The sequence below is a fragment of the Trichosurus vulpecula genome, chromosome 5 (assembly GCF_011100635.1).
Source record: "Trichosurus vulpecula isolate mTriVul1 chromosome 5, mTriVul1.pri, whole genome shotgun sequence".
Taxonomy (NCBI): domain Eukaryota; kingdom Metazoa; phylum Chordata; class Mammalia; order Diprotodontia; family Phalangeridae; genus Trichosurus; species Trichosurus vulpecula.
Window position 1 is genome coordinate 121,010,441 of NC_050577.1, and position 21,014 is coordinate 121,031,454.

General features: G+C 39.2%; 1 protein-coding gene across 2 annotated transcripts in view; it reads left to right on the forward strand.

Moving 5' to 3' along the window:
* Positions 1–21,014, forward strand: part of GRM8 (glutamate metabotropic receptor 8) — a 1,025,823-nt gene that overhangs the window by 174,136 nt on the left and 830,673 nt on the right. For both annotated transcript variants that reach the window (XM_036760198.1, XM_036760199.1), the window contains exon 2: positions 4,609–4,825. In XM_036760198.1, coding sequence (XP_036616093.1) covers positions 4,609–4,825 — 217 coding nt within the window. The remainder of the gene's footprint in view (positions 1–4,608; positions 4,826–21,014) is intronic.

Below are 21,014 nucleotides of genomic sequence, written 5' to 3' on the forward strand. Positions count from 1 at the left end.
GAAGGTCACTCAGCCAATAATTTTTAGGTGGGATTTGTATTGCTGTCTTTCTAGGACTCCAAGTCCATTACTCTACTACACCATATTGTTCTGCCTAGATGAGAGAAGGGTTTGGTGGTAGTGGTAAATACTAGAGGGGAAGAGAAAGAAAAGAACTAACATAATCTTTTATTTTTTCCTGCCACCTTCATCCCTAATAGGAGGACAGGTGCGTGTGTGTGTGTGTGTGTGTGTGTGTGTGTGTGTGTGTGTGTTAAGGAGATGGGATCAGGCTAGAAGCAGATATTAAAATGACCATTGGACAATTGCTTAGTGACTTATAGTTTTAAAATCACAAGATTTTGAACATATTTTAGTTAAAAGTATTTTAAAAATACTGTTAGTGTATTATGATTATAAAAGGGTGCAATCTACCAGAAACTGAATGTAAAGATTCAAACTAAAGGTTTTAGTTTGCATTTCTTGGAGTTAATGTAAAGGAAGGAAGTTATTTTAGACTTTTGGGGAAAAGCCCACTGTCTGATTATTCCAACATCCTTCTACCTGCATTTTTATTTTATGTCCTCTTTACACCTGTTTAATTAATCTTAAACTGATGATGCCAGCTGCTAATTAAACAGCCTCGAATGTGACTGACTGAAGGTAGTAATTTGGGATAATTAGCTTTGGTTTCAAACACTCAATTTTCACACTTTGTGCTCATTTTTAGAAAGGGGTGGCTCATTATTATGGGCAGAGTAGTGGCTGTCCACACTATCTTGCTATTAGACTCTGTAAAGATGAAGAAACTATTGGGTACCCCCAGAGGAGTAGGGAAGGTTTGTGCTGTAGAAATGGTGATAGGAGAATTCTCTACCAACGTGAGGTTTTAAATAAATATTCTGTCCTTCAGAAATGAGGCTGCTATGGAATCTTTGCAAATAGGGCAAATACGTGCATTTTGAAGTTCCCTGTCCCACAAATCAGATATAGTTTATTTTCTATGATCAACAGCAAGCTAGATGGCTAGGGTTAGGTGTCATGGATGAGAGCATGTGGTATTACGAAGTCAGAGAAGACAGCAGGAGAACTTGCCTCACAGTCTCAAAGGGTCTGGGTTAGATACAAAATCTGCCAAGCAAGCAGGTAACAGGGTTGGATTGTTCAGCAATGATATAGGCAGAAAAAAGAGAATCATCATAGCTTCAGTAGTAGAAAAAGGCCTTGAAGTTGGTCACCTCCCTGGCAGAAAGTGGGAGAAGAGAGATTTAGCTTCTCCTTTTTGAAGATTTAGGGATGGGGCCTCCCAGTGAGAGACCTGATACTGGCTTATGGTGACTTTACTCAAATCTTCATCTTTGTAACCTAGACCAGGGCTGTCCAACCTTAGGTTTTTATTGAAACAATAGACAATATATTTTGATTTGCCATTTTAGTGAGAGCTCTGCAGTAGCTCAGCTTTGTTTACTAAAGCATTGCTAAAGTCCCCTTGTAGGTGGGCCGCATAAATCACACTGCAGGCCACATGTGGCCCATGGGTCCCCTTTCGGACAGCCCTGACCTAGGCCACACCAGGCAATGGCCAATAGCCCCCAGGCCCACAGCTCTTCGGTTTAGGGTTCCCTAGTTTTTTTTTATTGATTTATTTATTTTCTCTAAATTTCACCAGTTGCTTTATTCAAAGGGGTGGCTGAAGAAAAGTTTCAGTGGCAACCAATGCTTTGAAGGCAAATTCACTGCCAGGGCTTCCTTTCACATGCTAATGAGCTACGTATAGCCTCCTGTCCTTCACCAAGTGTAGAAAGATCCACTAGGCACCAAAGTAGTCTAATACATTTGAAAAAGGCGATCACCCTTTTTTCATAGTATAAAGTCATCTGAGTGAGACTTGCCTGTATATCTCATTCTCTCTATAACTTGCCCCTTATGTCCCCCAAATTTGTTGAAGTCTGAAGGGGACACATATTACACAAAACCAAAAGGAAAACAGTTCTTTCCTTCTAGGAGCTTACATTGTATGTGGTGGGGAGTGAGGGTTGGGTGGATGGGTGGGTGGGGGATGAGGGTGGAGAGGGGTCAGAGACAATGCGTACTTATTCATGTAAGTATATATGAAGGTGTTATTATGAAAAAGATATAGTCTGCTCACTTTCTAGGGTTAGGGTAGGATTAATAGCCCTAAAAACCAAGAGTTTTAGAATCACGGAATGTTAGGGCTAAAAGATACCTAAAAAATTGTCTGATTTAAGTGCCTTGTTTATACACACAGCTGAGACTGGCAGAGGTGATCATAGGATCATAATTTAGAGCTGGGTAGGACCTTAGAAGACATTGAATTCAATCTCTAATTTTGCAGATAAGGAAACTGAGACTGAGAGGTTAACTTCCTTGCTCGTGATGTCACAGTTGGGATGGTAGGAAGTATCACATGCAGAATTTAAACAAAGCCCAGCATTCTGTCCACTGTATCACCTATGTGCAGTAAAGAGGTCACAAAGCTGGGTGGTATGAGTTCTGGGATTAGAGCCCAGGTTTTCTGCTGTTCAACCCAGGGCTACGCTGCTCACTGTGTTTTCCCCAGTTATCTCCACCCCTTTTTCATAAGCACGACATTATGAAAGTTTATTTATTATTTTATGTGGTCTCTGGCTATGTAGTTAATTTCAAGTTTAATCAATCCACCAACAAGCATTTCTTAAGTAACTCCTACATGCTAGGAAATGTGCTAGTTGCTGGCACCAAGTAGTATAAAGAAAAAAGTAAAAATATTCTCTGTCCTCACAGTGCTTTCTAATGGAGGAAATAACATATACATAAAGAAGTGTGAACAGTGTATTAAAATTAATAAAAGGTACTTTGGGGAAGGAGGGATCAGGGAAGCAACTGGAGGTATCAGGGAAGGCTTCATGTAGAAGGTGATCCTTGAGTGGAGATTTGAAGAAAACTAGGGATTCCAAGAGTTGGAGGTGATGAGACAGAATATTCCAGCCGTCTGGGACAGCCAGCAAAAAGGCTCAGAGATGACGGTGGACTGTTGTGGGTATTAGAAATGGTAAGGAGGCCAAAGTGTCCAGAAAATTTTGTTTGGGAAAACTGTCCAGTAAGATTGGTTTTGATGATCCGTCTGGGTATCTTATGAAAGTGGAACTTTCCCTGCTCCCATACCCCAAACAAAGATTTGTACTATGTTTTTAAAGTTGGTAATGTTGACATTTGTTGCATTATGTTAGAGAATAAGTGATGGGCTTTACCTGTCATCAGGCTTTTATTAAGTGCTTACTCTGGGTCAGGCACTGTACTGAGTACTGGAGACACAAAGAAAGACAAAAACATGATCTTTAACCTGAAGGAGCTCTTCAGTGGGTGAGACAAGATGCTAACAACTGCATATAGAAATCTTATGTATGTGTGTGTTTATATACATCTATACACATACATATATATATGTGTGTGTATTTATATATTATGTGTGTGTATTCTCTCTCTCTCACTCTCTCCTTCTCTCTCTTCCCCTCCCCCTCTTTCTCTCCCTTCCTTTCTCTATAAATGGAAGTTAATATCAAAAGAAAGGCATTAGTAGCAAGGGGAATAAGGGAAGAAGGGGGACCAGCAGATGTGAGCTGAGTCTTAAAGTTGGTTAGGAGGCAGAGACGAGGAGGGAGAAGATTCCATGCATTGGGGATAAACAGTGGAAAAGCAGATGGAATATCAAGTCTGAGGAGCAACAAGAAGGCCAGTGTCTCTGGATCATAGAGTATATTGAAGGAAAGGTAGGAAGGGGCTAGGTTATAGAGGGCTTTGATTCTGGAAGAAATGGGTAGCTGTTGGAATTGATTGAGTAGATAGTGATGTGGTCAGATCAGTGATTTAGGAAGATCACTTTGGCAACTCAGTGATGAATGCATTGGAGTAGGGAGAGACTTGAGGCAGGGATACCAAGTAGCTGCCTATTAGAATAGCCCAGGCTCACTAGGGTGTCACTAGGGTGTGAGTGGACAGAAAGGGACATAGATGAGAGATGTTGTGAAGATAGAAGGGACAAGATTTGCCAACAGATTAGATTGTGGGGGAGGCTGAGTGAAAAATGAGAGGTCGGTGATGACACCAAGGTCACAAACCTTGGTATATGGAGTTTGAGTTATCTACAGAACAAATGTTAAAGAGCTATGTATATGCTAGCTGTTGTTGTCAAGCAACTACAAGCAAGGTACTGTGCTAGGTGGTTGGGATGCAAAGAAAACAATTTCTATTCCTCCAGGGAGGTTGTAACTTTCCCAGGGTAATATAGATATCACAAGAGATGAGATCTGAACTTAGGTCCTCTGTCTCCAGAGCTAATGTTCTTTCAGCCTTTTCAGATTTTCTCATTGCGTTGTTTTTGTGGTTTTCTCCTCTGTCCCTATTCTATGTTCCTTTTGACTCACACTTTTTAATGTACATCTCTTTATTAAATTGTAATCTTCCAGAGGGCAGAGACTATGCATATTTTGTATCCTCAGTGCCTAGGACAGTGCTTGGCACCATAGATAATAGCAAATATGATTGTACTGACTTGAAATGAATGCTGAATAAATGTGTGCCAATTCAACAGTTGACTTGGGTTAAAATGGTCTGTCATTTCCTTTACAGATACCTCAAATCAGCTATGCATCGACAGCTCCAGAGCTCAGTGATAACACCCGGTATGACTTTTTCTCCCGAGTGGTTCCACCTGACTCCTATCAAGCTCAAGCCATGGTCGATATTGTGACAGCTCTTGGATGGAATTATGTGTCAACACTGGCTTCTGAGGGGAACTATGGTGAAAGCGGTGTGGAAGCATTTACTCAGATCTCCAGGGAAATTGGTAAGTGGGCATTGATGAGGTTTTTGTATTTCCTGTCGACAGGTTGCTCAAGACTGAGCATCACCAAGTGCTGCCTGGGCCATGTGGAATAATTAGAGCTCTTGCAGATGTACGACCTAGACTATCTGGTCTTGAGGGAGGCTGAGAACATTATGAATGATTCTGTTGTATGTCCCTAGGTCTGTCAAGGTGACACTTTGGTGCTAATTTGGGAAAGAGCTCCTGGCTCAGGCAAACATTTTAAGAAGTTGTCTTGTTTGATGAGGAAGTTCTCCTATGCCCCGGAGCCACAGTGAATTTGAATAAATGACATAGTACTTGATTGTAGTAGAAGGAGGTTTACATTTGCAAGTCATTAAATTAAAAAAAAAATAGTCTCTCATAGTACCCAAGGCTATGTTTCACTGATATCATTATCAAATGGTTCTATCATCTAGACATTCTTGCCATGTGTTTGTATACTTGCTCTAGGATGGAATGCAATGTGTAATCAGCAGAAAGGAGCACTGGGCTGAGGGTTAGGGCTTGGCTTCTCATCCCAAAGGGGCTTAGTTACTTTTACTCTCTTGCATGGTGGTTATTGGTTATACTCATTTCCCAATGACAGTCTCATAAATACATGGCCTTGGTCGTAAGAAGGAAAAGATGGGGCAAAATGGAAGTTTCAGCGTAAATCTATGCCCCATCAGAGGGAGCTAGTAGCATAGTGGATAGAGTGCTGGGCCTGGAATCAGGAAGACTTGAGTGCAATTTTAAACTCAAACACTTGTTGCTGTGTGTCCTTGGGCAAGTCATGTAACTTCTGTTTGTCTCAGTTTCCTCAATGGCAAAATGGGGATAATTGTAGCATCTACTGTGTAGGATTGTTGTGAGGACCAAATGAGACAATATTGGCAAAGTGCACAGGACCTGGCACCTAATAGGGATGCAGAAAATAAGTGCTTATTCTCTCCCATGATTTAAAAAAATACAAAAAAAGCTCCTCAAGGTTTTCATATTGCTGAGAGTCCCTTCATTTTGTGTATGAAAAAGCAAGTTATTATGTGATGTATTTTATTATTACTAATATATTATGAATAATATATATTTGTTTCCTGGGAGAATAGCAAAATTTCATGGCAAAAAAATAAAAACAGGTTACTTTTCATTAGTGAGAGATTTCAGATTCCAAGTAAGAAAAGCCCTTTAGATTGTTTGAAGAAAGAGAAGACGTGAAATTTTCCTTCTCCTAAATGTTTCCTTTACTAATTCTACTCAGTTTACCAATTCTTTCCTTGTAAATTTTGATTCCAGAAGAAAGTACCATGTCCCTATGGATTGCTTGGTTTCAAATGCAGGGGTACTTAGTTAAAATAATGGGCCTCATCCTATTGATAGAGAGGGAGCAAGTTGCTCACTTAGAAGAGATAGGATCTCTTTTGGGAAACCATCAGGGCTTGCTGTTTTAGTGAAATAAGTGTTATGGTATAAGCAGGTATCAGCACCATTAATGAGACACACTATGGTTAGAGAGCTAACATCAGAGTCAGGAAAACCTGGGTTCAAACCCTGCTTCTAACACATACTGGCTTATGTGACAATGAGCAAGTCAATTCACCTATATCCCAGGTGCTTGTTTACTATAGGTCAGAGCAGGTGTCATTTGAATTGAAAGATGGAGCTCATCCCCAGGAATTCTCTATACTGATGAAATTACAGGTCTGGTAATATAATTAATATATGTATATTCATGTACATTTATATGTATACATATATACATTACATGCACACACATGTTTCACAGGCTACATTTTATACCAGATTCTTTATTTTTGGTGTTATATAGGTGTTTCAAAATGCAGGAAATTAGACTTTGACTAGAGGCCCGACTGATTTAACCATCTAGATTGGGTTGACCAACTGATCAACTTGGCAGTGAGTGTATCTCCAGTTATGCTTGCTGCCCTCTGAGAGTATCAATTCCGTATTACACTATTGTTAGAGTGAACTTACTTTGATATGTCTATGATCTCATCAGTGTGGGTACCGTGTCCAGGGGGGCAGATTACAACCTTCCCTTACCTTGTCATCCTTAGAACTCTTGTCCATATCCTACCCTAAATCTCCAACAGGAGTCCACCCAATGTTCTAGGAACATTTCTCTAAATCATTTAATATTTCATGGGTATAACAGGAATATACAAACTGTCTTTTGCTTATCCATCCTCCATGATTAGTAATCAATACGTCCTTTTCCAGTCTAACATCTCTATGGTAGCTAGGTGTTGTAATGAATAGAATATGGGACCTGGATTCCAAAAGACTTGAGTTCAAATCTAGCCCCAGACACTTAATAGTTGTGTAACACTGGGCAAGGAATTAACTTATCCTCTATCTTTCTTTCCTCACCTATAAAATGGGGATAACAATAACAACATCTAATTCCAAGGGTTGTTGTGAAGATAAAATATAATGATATCTATGCAGTGCTTTGCAAATCTTACAGTGTACTATAAATTCTAGCCATTAATATTCTCTGATGATATATTATTTTAGTCAGTTCCTCTTCACCATTCTTTATTGGTAGTATGTTACAGCACATGCATACCTAACATGTGCCTCTACATTACTCTGTGGCCTCATAATGTTTTGTTGCTCTTCACAGAGTAAACAATTCTCCCAGATGCTGCGATAAAGATCCAAATCTGTCTTAGAAAAACATCCACTCCCATGACAACTCTGGTTTCTGCAAGCAGAATTGGTGAATTCCTTATTATCTAGTGTCAGTTCTTACCAATGTGACAGATAACCCAGGAAAAGAAAACTAACGAAGTAACTTTTAAAAAGACAATTCTGAGATGAGAGTTGGTTCTTTTTGATTCCTTCACATGCTGCAATGTTGCGGCGTATACTCAAATCCTTCTCTGGATCTGTGATCTCCTTGATGGGAGTACTGCCCTTGAGGTTCAGATTGGTCAGTCCGTCAGTCAACAAACATTTATTAAGTGCCTACTATGTGCCAGGTACTGTGCTAAGCACTGAGGATACAAAGAAAGGCCAAAGACACTCTGTGCTCTTATGGAGCTCGCAGTCTGATGGGGGAGATGACATACAAATAACTATGTACCAACAAGTTATATGCAGGATAAAAAGGAAAAAAAATCAACAGAGGGGAGGTATTAGAATGAAAGAGGATCATTAGAAGGTGGGACTTTGGCTTGCACATGCAAGAAGCCAGGAGACAGAGATGAGGAGGGACAGCATTTGAGGCATGTGGGATAGCCAGTGAAAATGTCCAGAATCGGGAGATGGAGTGTTTTGTGTGAGGAACAGCAAGGATGCCAGTGTCACTGGGTCACAGAGTATACGGGAACATGGAGCAAGGTATAAAAAGGCTGGAAAGGTAGGAGGTGGGGTGAGCAGATTACAAAAGTCTTAGAACACCAAACAGATGATTTTATATTTGATCTTGGTGGTGATAGGGAACCATTGGAATTTATTGAGTAGGGGGTTGACATGGTCAGATCCAAGCTTTAGGAAGATCACTTTGACAGCTGAGTGGAAGATGGGTTGGAGTGGGGAGAGACTTGTGGCTAGAAGACCAACCATTAGGCTATTGCAACAGTCTGGATGTGAGATAATGAGTGGAAGTGTCATAGGAAAAAAAGAGGTAGTATGTAAGAGATGTTATGAAAATTGACAGGCCATTGCAGCTGATTAGAGATACAAGTGAAGAACCAAGGATGACTCCTAGGTTAGGAGCTTTGGTGACAGAAGATGGTGGTGCTTTTGACAGTAATGGAGAAATTTGGAAGGGAGGAGAATTTTGGGGAAAAGATAATGAGTTCAATTTTGGACATGTGAGTATAAGACACTCACAGGACATCTAGTTTGAGAGGTTCAATCAGTAGTTGGAGATGGAAGACTAGAGGTCAGCAGAGAAGTTGGGTTTAGAGAAAATCAATTTGAGAATCATTAGCATAGGGATGGTAATTGAATCCATAGGAACCGATGAAATCATCAAGTGAAAGAGTATAGAGAGAGGAGAGAAGGGGGCCCAGGACAAAGCCCATTTTGACAGATTACAACCCATCTATGCATCTTCATCTGCGCAATTCTTGTCCGTGAGGACCTTCCTCTATTACTCTTTTCATTGCATGGCACTGGAGATTTCAAGTTAACCATTGGTTAACTCACTCTCACTACACGACTAGTCTACCTCCTTTTGGATCATTTATTTTTCGATAATATCTTTTCCCCCTTCTTCTCTTGTATAATTCTCTGTTGATAATATGCTTCCATCTACTTATGTCCATCATGCAACGGTCTGCTGTCTTTGGGGTAATTCACAACTTCAATTCACTAGAGATTGTTCCTTAACTAAGTAGTATCACTGAAAGAATATTAATATTCAAAAAATGGGCTGTTGGTCAGAGAAACTTGAGGTCATGGAAAGCGTCTTACAATTTCCTCCATGCTGTGTATCCTCGTCCCTTCAATTCTGAACTGATATAACAATAACAACAATCACAATAAACAGTAACTAGCATTCATAGAGCACTTTAAGTTTTGCAAAGCCCTTTATACAACTTTTTGGGGAAGTCGTTATTATCTTCATTTTACAGGTGAGGAAATTTAAGCTAAGAGGGATTGAGAGGTACAAAGCTACCAAGTTTCGGAGGCAGGATTTGGACTCATACCTTCTTGACTCCAAGTCCATTCCTCTATCTGCTGCATCATCTAGCTGCCACAATTCATCGTCTGTCTACAGTGTCTGTCCACAATTTATGTATTTCTGGAGCATTTCTATGAGATGTCCATCCAATGGTGTTTTATAGTCTATGTCAGGGCTGTCCAAGGGCTGCATGTGGCCCGCAGTGTGATTTTATGCGACCCGCCCATGGGTTTTAATTTTCATGAGCGAAAACAAAATAATAATTTGGATGGAATGCATATTAGGTTTTTTAATTCCATGGCTAACAAATAATCTCATTGATGTTAATTTTCTTCGGTGTTTTTTTTTTTGGAGGGCGGAAGACAGGGCAATTGGGGTTAAGTGAATTGCCCAAGGTCACACAGCTAGTGTGTCAAGTGTCTGAGTTTGGATTTGAACTCAGGTCCTCCTGACTCCAGGGCCTATGCTCTACTCACTGTGCCACCTACCTGCCCCATTCTTTGGTGTTTAAAAGCAGTATTATGGACAGAACACATCGCATGGAATTTTCAATCGATCTGTGTGATGCATTCTGTCTGTACGATGCAGACTAGTCAGTATGCTTTGTTGTGTCATCGCTTTGTTGCTTTGTATTTGCTTTCACCCGTTGCCCCTTCACCTGTGGCAATGATGACGCACGTTCCCCCCACTTTCTATTAGTGTACTGTATTTTTTATTCTGGGTGCGGCCCTAGAATAATTATTTTATTTTAATGCAGCCCTAAGATAACCCAAGGTTGCACAGCCCTGGTCTATGTATTCTTCATCTAAAATATGTGTGCATGTGTGTGTATAAATGATGACATTTTGATACTATTTTATGTTTCAGAACACACTTTACATACATTCTCATTTGAGCTTTTAAAAAAATCCTGGGTAGGTAGCACAATTATTATTGTCCCTTTTGTAGAGATCATGGAGCGAAAACTGAAAAAAGAAAAGAGACTTATCTAAGGTCATGCAGATTATAGATACTGGAATAAGGTGTCAAGTTCAGTTCTTCTGAATCCAAATCCCATGACCTTTCCACTATACCAAAATAGATATTTGCAAAACAGAGTCGTAATGTTTTTCTGTAAAGAATATAATTTTCCAGTTGTTGTAGAATCTGTTGAGAGACAGTGGCCAGGATGTTTGGTTAGGTTGTGGTTTTTTAAGTACCATGGGAATTACTTGGCTTTTATTTTTGGGCAGCATTTCCTCACTCAGGTAATACCTGTCACATTAAAGTATTCAGTTTGTGGTTTTAATTATTACTACTACTATGTTTGTCATAAGAGTGAGAGAAAATCGTTTTCGTGCCCCACATGAGGGTTTGATTAAATCACCACTTTCCTTCCATGTTGATCCTTTCAGTATTCTGTGGCATGATTGGCTGTCCATTCTATTTCAATTCTCCCTCACTGATCTGGGGTAAAGGGGATGGATGCATCGTCAGTTGAAATGTAGAATGTTGAAAAGGCCAAATTCGTACCACACTGCATTATGCCATGAAATACATTAGATCTCATAAGCAGCCCTCATTTTAATAACAAAGATTTTATCTAAAACAAAAATAGCTGCAAATTAAACCTTTATATGACAATGATAATAACAGACATGGCAAAGGGTAGCAACTTAACCCATTTTGAAATTATCTACTGACTCTAATAAAAGTGCTATATTTCTGTAATAATTGATTCTCTTACTACAACAATTTATGTCACTATGTCAGTGCATCTGTAAAATCCTTCGCATATTGATTTTGAGAAAGGTCTACACAGATTCAGTGTTAGAGGAGACCTTGACAATTAATTTTTTCTTTGCCTAAACTCCATGAACTATCTGATCCTCTGTCTTGAACTTCTTTGCTTATCAATGCTGATTGCCTAGAAATTTGGGTGTAAATTGAGACTTCCTACAATTTGTCCCTGATGCGTTCAGACAGACCATAATGAAATAACATTGAAAAGAAAATCCATTTAATGAGAAATTGCTTCCTCAGTTGGATTAGAAATTTTGCTCCATAGAAACACCTATGGTTTGGTGGATGAAAATATCCACTTTATATCTGGAAAGCAAAGTTTGGGATTTGGTGAATAGGGGCTAACCTTTGGCATCATGACCTTTCGCATCATGACCTTTGGCATTCTCAATGATTACGTTCTTTAAGCCAGACCTTTCTAAAGAAGAAGGGGAAAAAGAAAAATAACAAGATAAAATCCTAGATTCTCTTAATGTAGTAATTTTAAAAATACAACCTCAAGATATCAGCAGTGTATACGATTCCTTTACGGGGCAGTGCAGTGCTGTGGAACAATGTACGTAAAGACCATGTGATTGGGAGTCAGAGATCTGAGCTCAAATTCCAACTTTGCCAATGATTGACTGAGTGACATTCTACAAGTCACCATCTCTGGGCCTCAGTTTCTTCACTTATAATGTGAAGATTTGTCTAGATTACCTTAGTGGTCCCTTCCAGCTCTAAATCTCTGATCTTATAATCCTATGAAGTCAATGAGAAGAATAACTCAAATTTAGATAGACCTTTAAGATCATAAAACATTTTTCTTGTGTAAAACTGCTATGCTAAATAGTCCTGTTATTGTTCTCCATGAACTTGCTCAAGGTTACAGCTATAGTAAGTGTCCAATTTTAGACTCAAATTAAGGTTTCTTGATTCTAAGTTCAGTGCTCTTAAATATACTGTCACCTCATTTAGGGACATAGCAGCATCAGGCATAGTTAGATAGCAGGAATTACTGGGTTCACCAGAAGGCAACCATGAGGCAGGCTCTGGTGAGGACTCACCATCAAACAGGTCTTGACAGTACGATATTGTTAATTTGGGACTCTGTTCTTTTATTAAGGTTGCCCAAGCTAACTATCAGATCTCTGGGTTGTGGTCAAGGCAAAGCAACATTTGCAATAGTTCCAATTTATATCCTACTATAAGGTTGGCAAAATGTTTTCATCCCTCAAGGGGTAGGTGGCACAATATCATTACTTCTGTTTTATAGATGAAGAAACTGTGGTTTGGATAGATTAAGTAATTTGCCCATGGTCATACAAAATCACTGAGTATGTGAGGTGGGATTTGAACTCAGATCCCCTTGCCTCCATGTCTAACACTCTTCCACCAGCCAAGCTACTTTTCAGAATGGGTTTGAATAAGTTCTTTTATCTGCTCTAGGAAGTAAAGTATGAAGACTAAGGCAAGAATTGTATCTTTTTGATTTAGAAAAGTCGTTAAAGAGTCAGTAATTTGGGTAAAGGTCTAGGTTTACCCTAATAATGAGAGTGTTTACATTGTGTGCCGTCTGAAAGGAACTGTCTCCATTCTCAGTGTGAGAAAGGGTAATCTCTGTTACAGGAAGAGATTCATAAGGAGAAGGAATAAAACATGGGTTCATATGGATTTGGTCTATGTTCATTATCTTTTCAAGTTAAGATTCTTCAGGGCAAGAGATTCTTCCACCTTTTGGTAGCTGATTTTGATACAAGCGAACTCTTCACCATGGGATTATACTGGATTTATTGTGTACCAACAGCCATGTATCCCTACAGTCTTAGGTAATTTGAGAAAATTTTTCTTCAAAGTGCCTGGAAAATGTCCCACTAGGTGGCACAGTGGGTAGAGGACTGGTCTTGGAGTCAGGAATACCCAAGTTTAAATCTTTCCTCAGACCCCGGACAAGGCACATTACCTCTCTCAGTCTCAGTTTCTTCATCTGTAGAATAAGAGGCATCAGACTCAGTGTCCTTTAAGGTTCCTTCCAGCTCAAAATCTATGATCCTATGAAACCAAGATAATTTTTGCTGCCTGATTTTACTCCCATGTTCCCTTTGGTTTCTGTTAGGAATTAAGGAAAGAAATAGCTTGGTTGGGTTTTGGTTGTTAAGACCCCAATCTGTCACCCAGTTTATGATGTGCTAAGCTTTGGGGACCGTTGTTCTGTTTTTTTTTGTGTTTGTATATGTATTTCACTTCTTTTTTTTTTCTTTCCATTGGTTTCATTCATGAAGATATTGTCAAATACTGTTGACACATGGCTGGAAGCTGTAGGGCCTCTGGCTGAGGTTCTAACATTAACTCTTTTGGGTTCTTGGTCTTTGAACAGTATATGAGCTCCACCATTTCTCAAAAGGAAGGAAGGGTAATAAATAGTACCACTGTCTCTCATGGTGAGGGAGAAGTGGGCTAATGCTGATAAACATCAGACGTAAAAGTACTCTGTCTTTTTTATAGGGATTTTTAAAGTATGTCTCTGTAGCTCCTCTATGCAGTAATCAACTTCATGAATGAGTTATGAGAGATGACAGGCCTGAAAATTGTCAGAAAAGACATTTCAGGTTTTTGAAGACAGAAAGGAACCACCCCTGTCAAGTTTTCTCCGATGCATAGTCATAAACATAAAGCATTTATTTCTTTTCAGTTTCAGTAAGCTACTGATTATCTGCTGATGGGCACTCCTTGAAATTAATTAATTAATCGTGTGCCTGCTATTCATAAGATAATGTGTTGGTTATAAACCTTTTGAAATGCTAATGAAAAAATTCATGAAATTAACTCATTTTTGCATGCAAAATGCCTGACATATGTCAATATATTTAATGATTTCAGAGTGTGATTTTTTTTGCCTTTCTAGAACCAGTGGGGTAAGAGAAACACCATTTCTCTTCAGCTGAAAAGCACCCACTGATTATATTTTTCTAACATTGCCTGCCTTTATCTCCATATACCTTTGATGGAAAGCTCTTTTTTTCCCTTGGTTTGTAAATGAGACCTGAGTTTCTATTCACCAAAATGGATGCACTCTAAGATGAAAACAAAATATTTTCAATGACAGAAAGAGAAGAATACATAAAATGCAGCCCTTTTCCCTCAGATGTTCATTGCTTCAGAAGAATGGATTCAAGCTGGCAAAATCACTTTTAAAAAGCATTAATGTTCTAAAACACTATCACAAAAAGAAACATTTAAATTCAATTGGAAGTTTCACTTTTATATTTATACAGCTGAGTTCCATTGATAACACCACATTTCAAGTTGCAAACACTATTTAATTAATATTAACACCATGTAATTGGTAAGAATAGCTTCAAAGACGTGTTTGAAAATTTGCAAATTAGAGCTGCAGGTGCATCGATACTAAAGAAGCTTTAGAATGAGTCAAAGAAAGTCTATATGACTTTTAAAAAACAATTATTGTAGAGCCTGATGAAACAGAGTATAATTTCAAAGGTTTCTTTTGCTCTGGCCTCTTACTTACATATTTTTGGCTTAGAAACGGCCTCCTAATTAGGTGACTCTGTGAGTGGGGACTGGCATATAACATAAAAGGATGAAAAATAGAGGCTCACATAACCATGTAGTTTTACTTTGATGGTCATACCAGAAGGTTAGCCCTCTGTGCTGAACCTCTCTGTATCTAGGCAGGTTGCTCCTTGGAGTACAGACACAAAGTTCATTGCCAGCCTCACACCTGAAGTCTTTAAATCTACGATCCTATGAGACCGAGAATATTTTTGGTGGTCTGACCAGCGCCACTGTAACAGCTAGCATTTACATAGGACTTTAAGGTTTGCAAAATGCTTTGCAAACATTATTGCATTTGATCCTCACAACTACCATGGGAGGGTATTGCTATTATTATCCCCATTTTACAGAATAGGAAACCGAGGCAAGCATAGGTTAAGTGACTTGCCTAAGATCCACATAGCTAGTATGTAATTAAGTGTCTGAGGCAGAATTCAATCTCAAATCTTCCTGACTCCAAGTCAAAAATCAACCTCCATGACAAAAGATTACCAACTTCTGACTGGTACTCACTTTATATTGCTAATCTGTAGTGAAATCTTATAGTTGCTTTTTTAACAACATTTCTCAGATATGTCTCTTTCACTCTACTCACATAACCACCAAGCTGGTGCAGGCCCCCATGTAGCCAGAATGGCCTTTGTTTTCTTTGAATGACTCAGCTTACCTCATTGAGCCTCTGGACACTGTGGCTTGCTCTTCCGGGGCAGGAAGCCCAAAGAGCATTCCAGAAAGCAGACAACTTCCTGTGTGATGAGTCATGGGGCTGGCTGAGGGGAGGTGTTAACGGCTACGCTAGGGGGAGGGGCCAAGTCAAGAACCAATCGGCCCTGGTCGTTCAGGCGGTGCTTGATGATGTCAGAAACTCTGTGAGAGGGGAGAGGACAGCTTGAAGATCCTCTTTTCCTTTTCCGGTTGGAGCCAGAGACAGTTACAGCGACAGTTACAGTGACAGTTACAGCGACAGTTACAGCGACAGTTACAGTTACAGTTACAGTCACAGCCACAGCTGAAGCAGGAGCTGCCAGTAGCGGAGCTGACCTACGGGAGGAAGCTGAACAAAGACTTCAGGCCATTACAGCGACAGTTACAGCGACAGTTACAGTTACAGTTACAGCCACAGCCACAGCTGAAGCAGGAGCTGCCAGTAGCAGAGCTGACCTACGGGAGGAAGCTGAACAAAGACTTCAGGCCAGTGGGTAATCTTATTACCATCAAGGGGGAAGCATGATTTTGCTTTACGCAATCATGCTTCTCTGTAGCCTCCTGGTTACTCTTGCAAGGCGTACTTATTGGGCCTGGAAGCTTTTGATCAATATATCAAAATGGGGTTGCTGGTTCATGGGTTGGTTACTGTGGAGCCTAAATAAATGTTTTGATTCTTCTGCCTTCTACTTTGAGAGTTTCTTATATCCGGCGGTTCCGAACCTTTCAGACATGTTTATGATCCTCTTTGAGATTATAAACTCTGCCCTCCTAATACACCCCATCATCATATACCTGAACTATTACAGTTGCCTTCTAATTGGTCTTTCAGTCTCAAGTCCTTCCCCTTTCCAATCCATCCTCCAATCAGCTGCCAAAGTGTCATCTTCCTAAAGCACAGATGTGACCATGTTAACCCACTGCACAATAAACTCCAGTGGATTCCTTCCAGGATCAAATAGAAAATCCTGTTTGCATTTTAAAGCCCTTTACTACTTGGCCTCACCTTTCGGATCTTCCTACCCTTTATTCATTGTCCACACACTTTAAATTTTTTGACACAGATCTTCTTGTTCCTAACCCACAACCCTCCATTTCCAGACTCTTTGCCTTTTCACTGGCTGTCTCCCATTCTTGGAAGAACGCTTTCCCTCCTCACCTCTACCTCTTGGCTTCTCTGTCTTCTTTTAAGACTCAGTTCAAATCACACCACACCTTCTGCAGGAGGCTTTTCCTCATCCTTCCATTTTCTCTCTCTCCCCTAAGGCCATTCCTCTAAGACTACCTTCTATTTACTCTATACACACATCCACACATCCGTATCCAAAATGCACATTATGTATATATATATATATATATATATATATATATATATGTATATATATATATCACAATATATATACACACATGTATATTATATACAAATTTCTTTTTCTTTTTGCACAGTCTCCTCCATTAGAGTGTGAGCTCTTTGAGGGTAGGGATCATGTCTTTGCCTTTCTTTGTATCTATACTGCTTAGCACAGTGTCTGGCACACAGGAAATATTTAATATTTTCTTGTTGACTGACTGAGACTTGGGCTTTGGCAGAAGAACACTGCAGCTGAATTATTAGGAAACTTCATCTTACGTAGCAACACAATAGAAGTTGAACAACAAATGGGAAAAATGGGTTGTGTTTCCAAATGTGACAGACTTTTGCATTATAATATCATTGGTAAATGTGTTGACTAGTGCAGAGGAAACTAGAAGTAGTCAGGGATGTTACTCTGCTTTCCCTGACTCATCAATAATTTATATAAATGTTTGGCAATGTATAGCACCTGGCACAGAGAGGACTCTACGCAAAACTGGGAAATAGAGGGGGATTGTCTGTGGTGACCTCCTACCTCTATTTATGCCCATTTTCCCCTTCCTGCTTTTCCAAAGCTCTCACCATTTTCTTGTGTCTCATTCTTTCAGGAGGATATCAACAAATCCCTGTTGACTGATTATTCAGATGTTTCGTTACAAAAGTCTGATCCATTGTTAAATTTAAGTGGTTTTTTTTTCAGGGTAAGTTCCCTGGAATCTTTTTGGATTGGCAGTTAGGTGCATAATTTGGATGCTGAGAGACAAAACTGTACATCAAAAGTATTTTAAATGATTTGTGATATATGGGATTATCTCTACTAGAACTAATTGTGGCCCATACTTCAATTGATCTATGATGTCATTCTCCATTTGCTTTATTTCCAGTTTTTTGCTATGACAAAAAAAGTGCTGTAGGCAATTTTTTAAAAAATTTGCTTCTTTCTGTCTTTGAATTCCTTGGGGGCTTAGTAGTTGTTATTATAATCTTAATTGCAATATTTTTAGTAGCAACAATATCCATTATTTTTCTCTTAATTATGTAGTTGTTCTTCATTTGTTTCAGTCATGTCTAACTCTTCATGACCCATTTGGTGTTTTCTTGGCAAAGATAGTGGAGGGGTTTGCCATTTCCTTCTCTGGCTCATTTTACAGATAAGAAAACTGAGGCAAACAGGGTTAAGTAACTTCTCCAGGAAGCCAGATTTTAATTTGGAAAGATTCCTAATTCTAGTCTCAGCCTTTTATCTAGTGTGCCACGTAGCTGCCAGTAATAATGTATTAGCTTCCTCTATTTCAGATATCAGTCAGTCCCTGAAAACCCTTAAATTGGTGTTACCTTCTTCAGGACCATCCTTTTCTACATATACTTGGTTAAAGTTAGATACTCCACCCACCTCTTATTTTCTTTAGTGATATTTCTATTTCATCATACATCCCTTCCTCTTCCTTCCCCTTTTTCAGCTTCTTCTTGGGTGTTGCCTTCCCCCATTAGATTATAAACTCTTTGAGGACAGAGATTATCTTTCTTATTTAAATTCCTAGCATGTAGCACAGTTCCTGGCTCATAGTAGGCACTTAAAATTATTTATTGAATTGAATTATATAGGGAGTTGAACAATATTAGAATTGTTATGTGGTGGTTCCTTTCCCACTGCCAGAAAAACAGAATTTGTTATAGAAATGTAAATCCTTTTTGTTATAGTACTAATTTTATCCTTTAGTCTCTTTGGATTATCTGACATAATAGGGTCCCACTCTAAATCTTTTGAAAATGAATTTTTTTGTATACTACTTCTTGCTCTTTTTGGAGGTGATATACCTAATGATGCTCCACTATCCTGCTCCACCAAATTTTGCAAATAGGCAACCAGCCTTGTCTCTGGCTGCCATTTATACTGGCTGAAATGGCTCCTAGTTACTTTTGGCTCCCTTGTTGTGGGGGCTATTTTCTACTGGTTAAATTTCCATAGGAAATGATGATATTCCATGGCAATAATCATTCCTTTACCCACTTCACATTTTTAGTGTAAATAATGAGTTGTTTATTAGTTCTGATTTCTCGGTTGTGTACCATATCTTTTTTCTATTCTTTCTTTTAATTTAGTATTGATTTTGTTCTAAGAAGTTAATGGTTTAACTATGCAAATATTTGACTGGGAAATGATTCTCATGTTAGTAACTACTCCATGCCTTAGTAAAATGTTTCTTGCATTGTTCTGATCAAAAAACAAAATTTCCTCTCTTAGTCAACCTTTTGGTGATGGACTTTTCCAGAAACAGATAGGCAGACCCTTAGATGACACAGTGTCAGTTATTGGATCCTTAAGACCTTTCACTTCTGTAGGAGCTATATCCAGTCTTATGATCCTCTGGCCCAGCCTTTGAGAAGCCAAGGTCACCTCCATGCCATGTCGAGTCATCAGAGGAGAACTTAATTGGAATTCAAAATATAGCATGGGTATGCATTTCATATAAGGCTTATTGCACCATTATCTAGAAGTCAGTTGTGTTTTATACAGGGTATCAAAAACCTTTTTGGAAGAATAAAAAATGCCAGTGATTAGCTGCTTCTAGTCTAGTCAGTCAATCAATCGATCAATATGCATTTAGTAAGTGCCTACTATGTGCCAGACACTGTGCTAAATGCTGGGGATACAAAAAGACGCAAAAGATAGTCCCTGCCCTGAAGGAGCTTACAGTCTAATTAAGGAGACAACATGAAAACAAATATACACAAAGCAAGTTATGTACAGGATAAGTAGGAAATAAACTACCAGAGGGACCTACCAAATGCCAAACTCCTGCTGTTGTGTATATTTTGACATAATCAGCTGGTTACCTTGGCATTGTGCAATGTACCATCTGTGATGCTTTGGTGAATGTCACCATTTGTGACACTTTTCCTTAATGTCAGTCAGGTGAATGTTTCCAGCTCTTCTCATTTTGACTACATGGGGCGTAACAGTCATACGCAGAAACTTCTTTGTATTCACATGATTTACAAAATCACTCTTCTCTTTCTTCATTTATGAAACAATCATATTTCTCCCTATGCAAAATCAATGCATTCACTGCTGTGATGAGTGCATTTTTTCATGAATCCTAAAGAAAAGTCACATTCCTGAATTCCTCCCTTTCAGAAGTCTTCTTCCTTGTCAAAGCAGTTCTGGTTTGGAAAATACAGCATTGGCTAATGACAGCAAGGTACAGGGATATTACCCAGTTTTGTGCTGATGAAAGTATTTAAAGATAAAAATACACCACTCTGTCTTGGGCCATCTACAAAAATAGAACAGCATCAGAATCAATTTAAGTCATTTTGAGAGGACTTGAAATTCAATTCATTTCAATAAGTGTTTATTTAAGTGCTGCTTGTGTGAATCAAATTGTGCTTAATGTCGGGGAAGAGACAAAGATATTTAAAAAATGTTTGACTCTGTGGGGTGGTTTACAGTGGCAAATGCCACATGCATTGCTGATGGCAAATGTGTGATAACTGTAAAAATGAGGCACAGACAAAATATGGTTCTGACAATGTGAATTGTCGAAAAGTAGAATTGGCTGTCTTAGAGGGAATGAGTTCATTGACTCCCGAGTTCCCCTGCACTCCTTCCCTCTAATTAGAGAGTGTGGAGGGTAAAGAGAAGTGAGCTCCCACATCCTCCATTTAAGGAGGGCACCCAGGCTAGCCCTCTCTTCATTTCCCACCTGGCTTTACTCCTTGCATGGGGTACTACACCCCCTCCTATTTTTCAATCTTCTTCTTTACGTGTCATTTCTCCCATTAGATTGTGAGCTTCCTGAGGGTAGGGACTGTCTTTTGCCTTCTTTTGTATCTCCAGTGCTTAGCAGAGTGCCTGGCACATATTAGTCACTTAAATGTTTATTGATTGATTGACTAGAGATGTAAGAATTGATTCTTGCTGCTGGTGTGGAGTGGATTGGATGTGAAGAGCAGCCAAGGTTCCTTGGAACTTTGACATTCTATGCCTTTGCCTGTCTGTGAGGACCGAGAGAAGAAAGATCATTTTTAATTGGAGGAATTCTGGGGAGGAAAAGGAATCAGGGAAGGCTGCCTGGAAGATGCAGTATTTATGTTAGGTTTAAAAGAATGAATTATTATATCCAAACCCCATCATG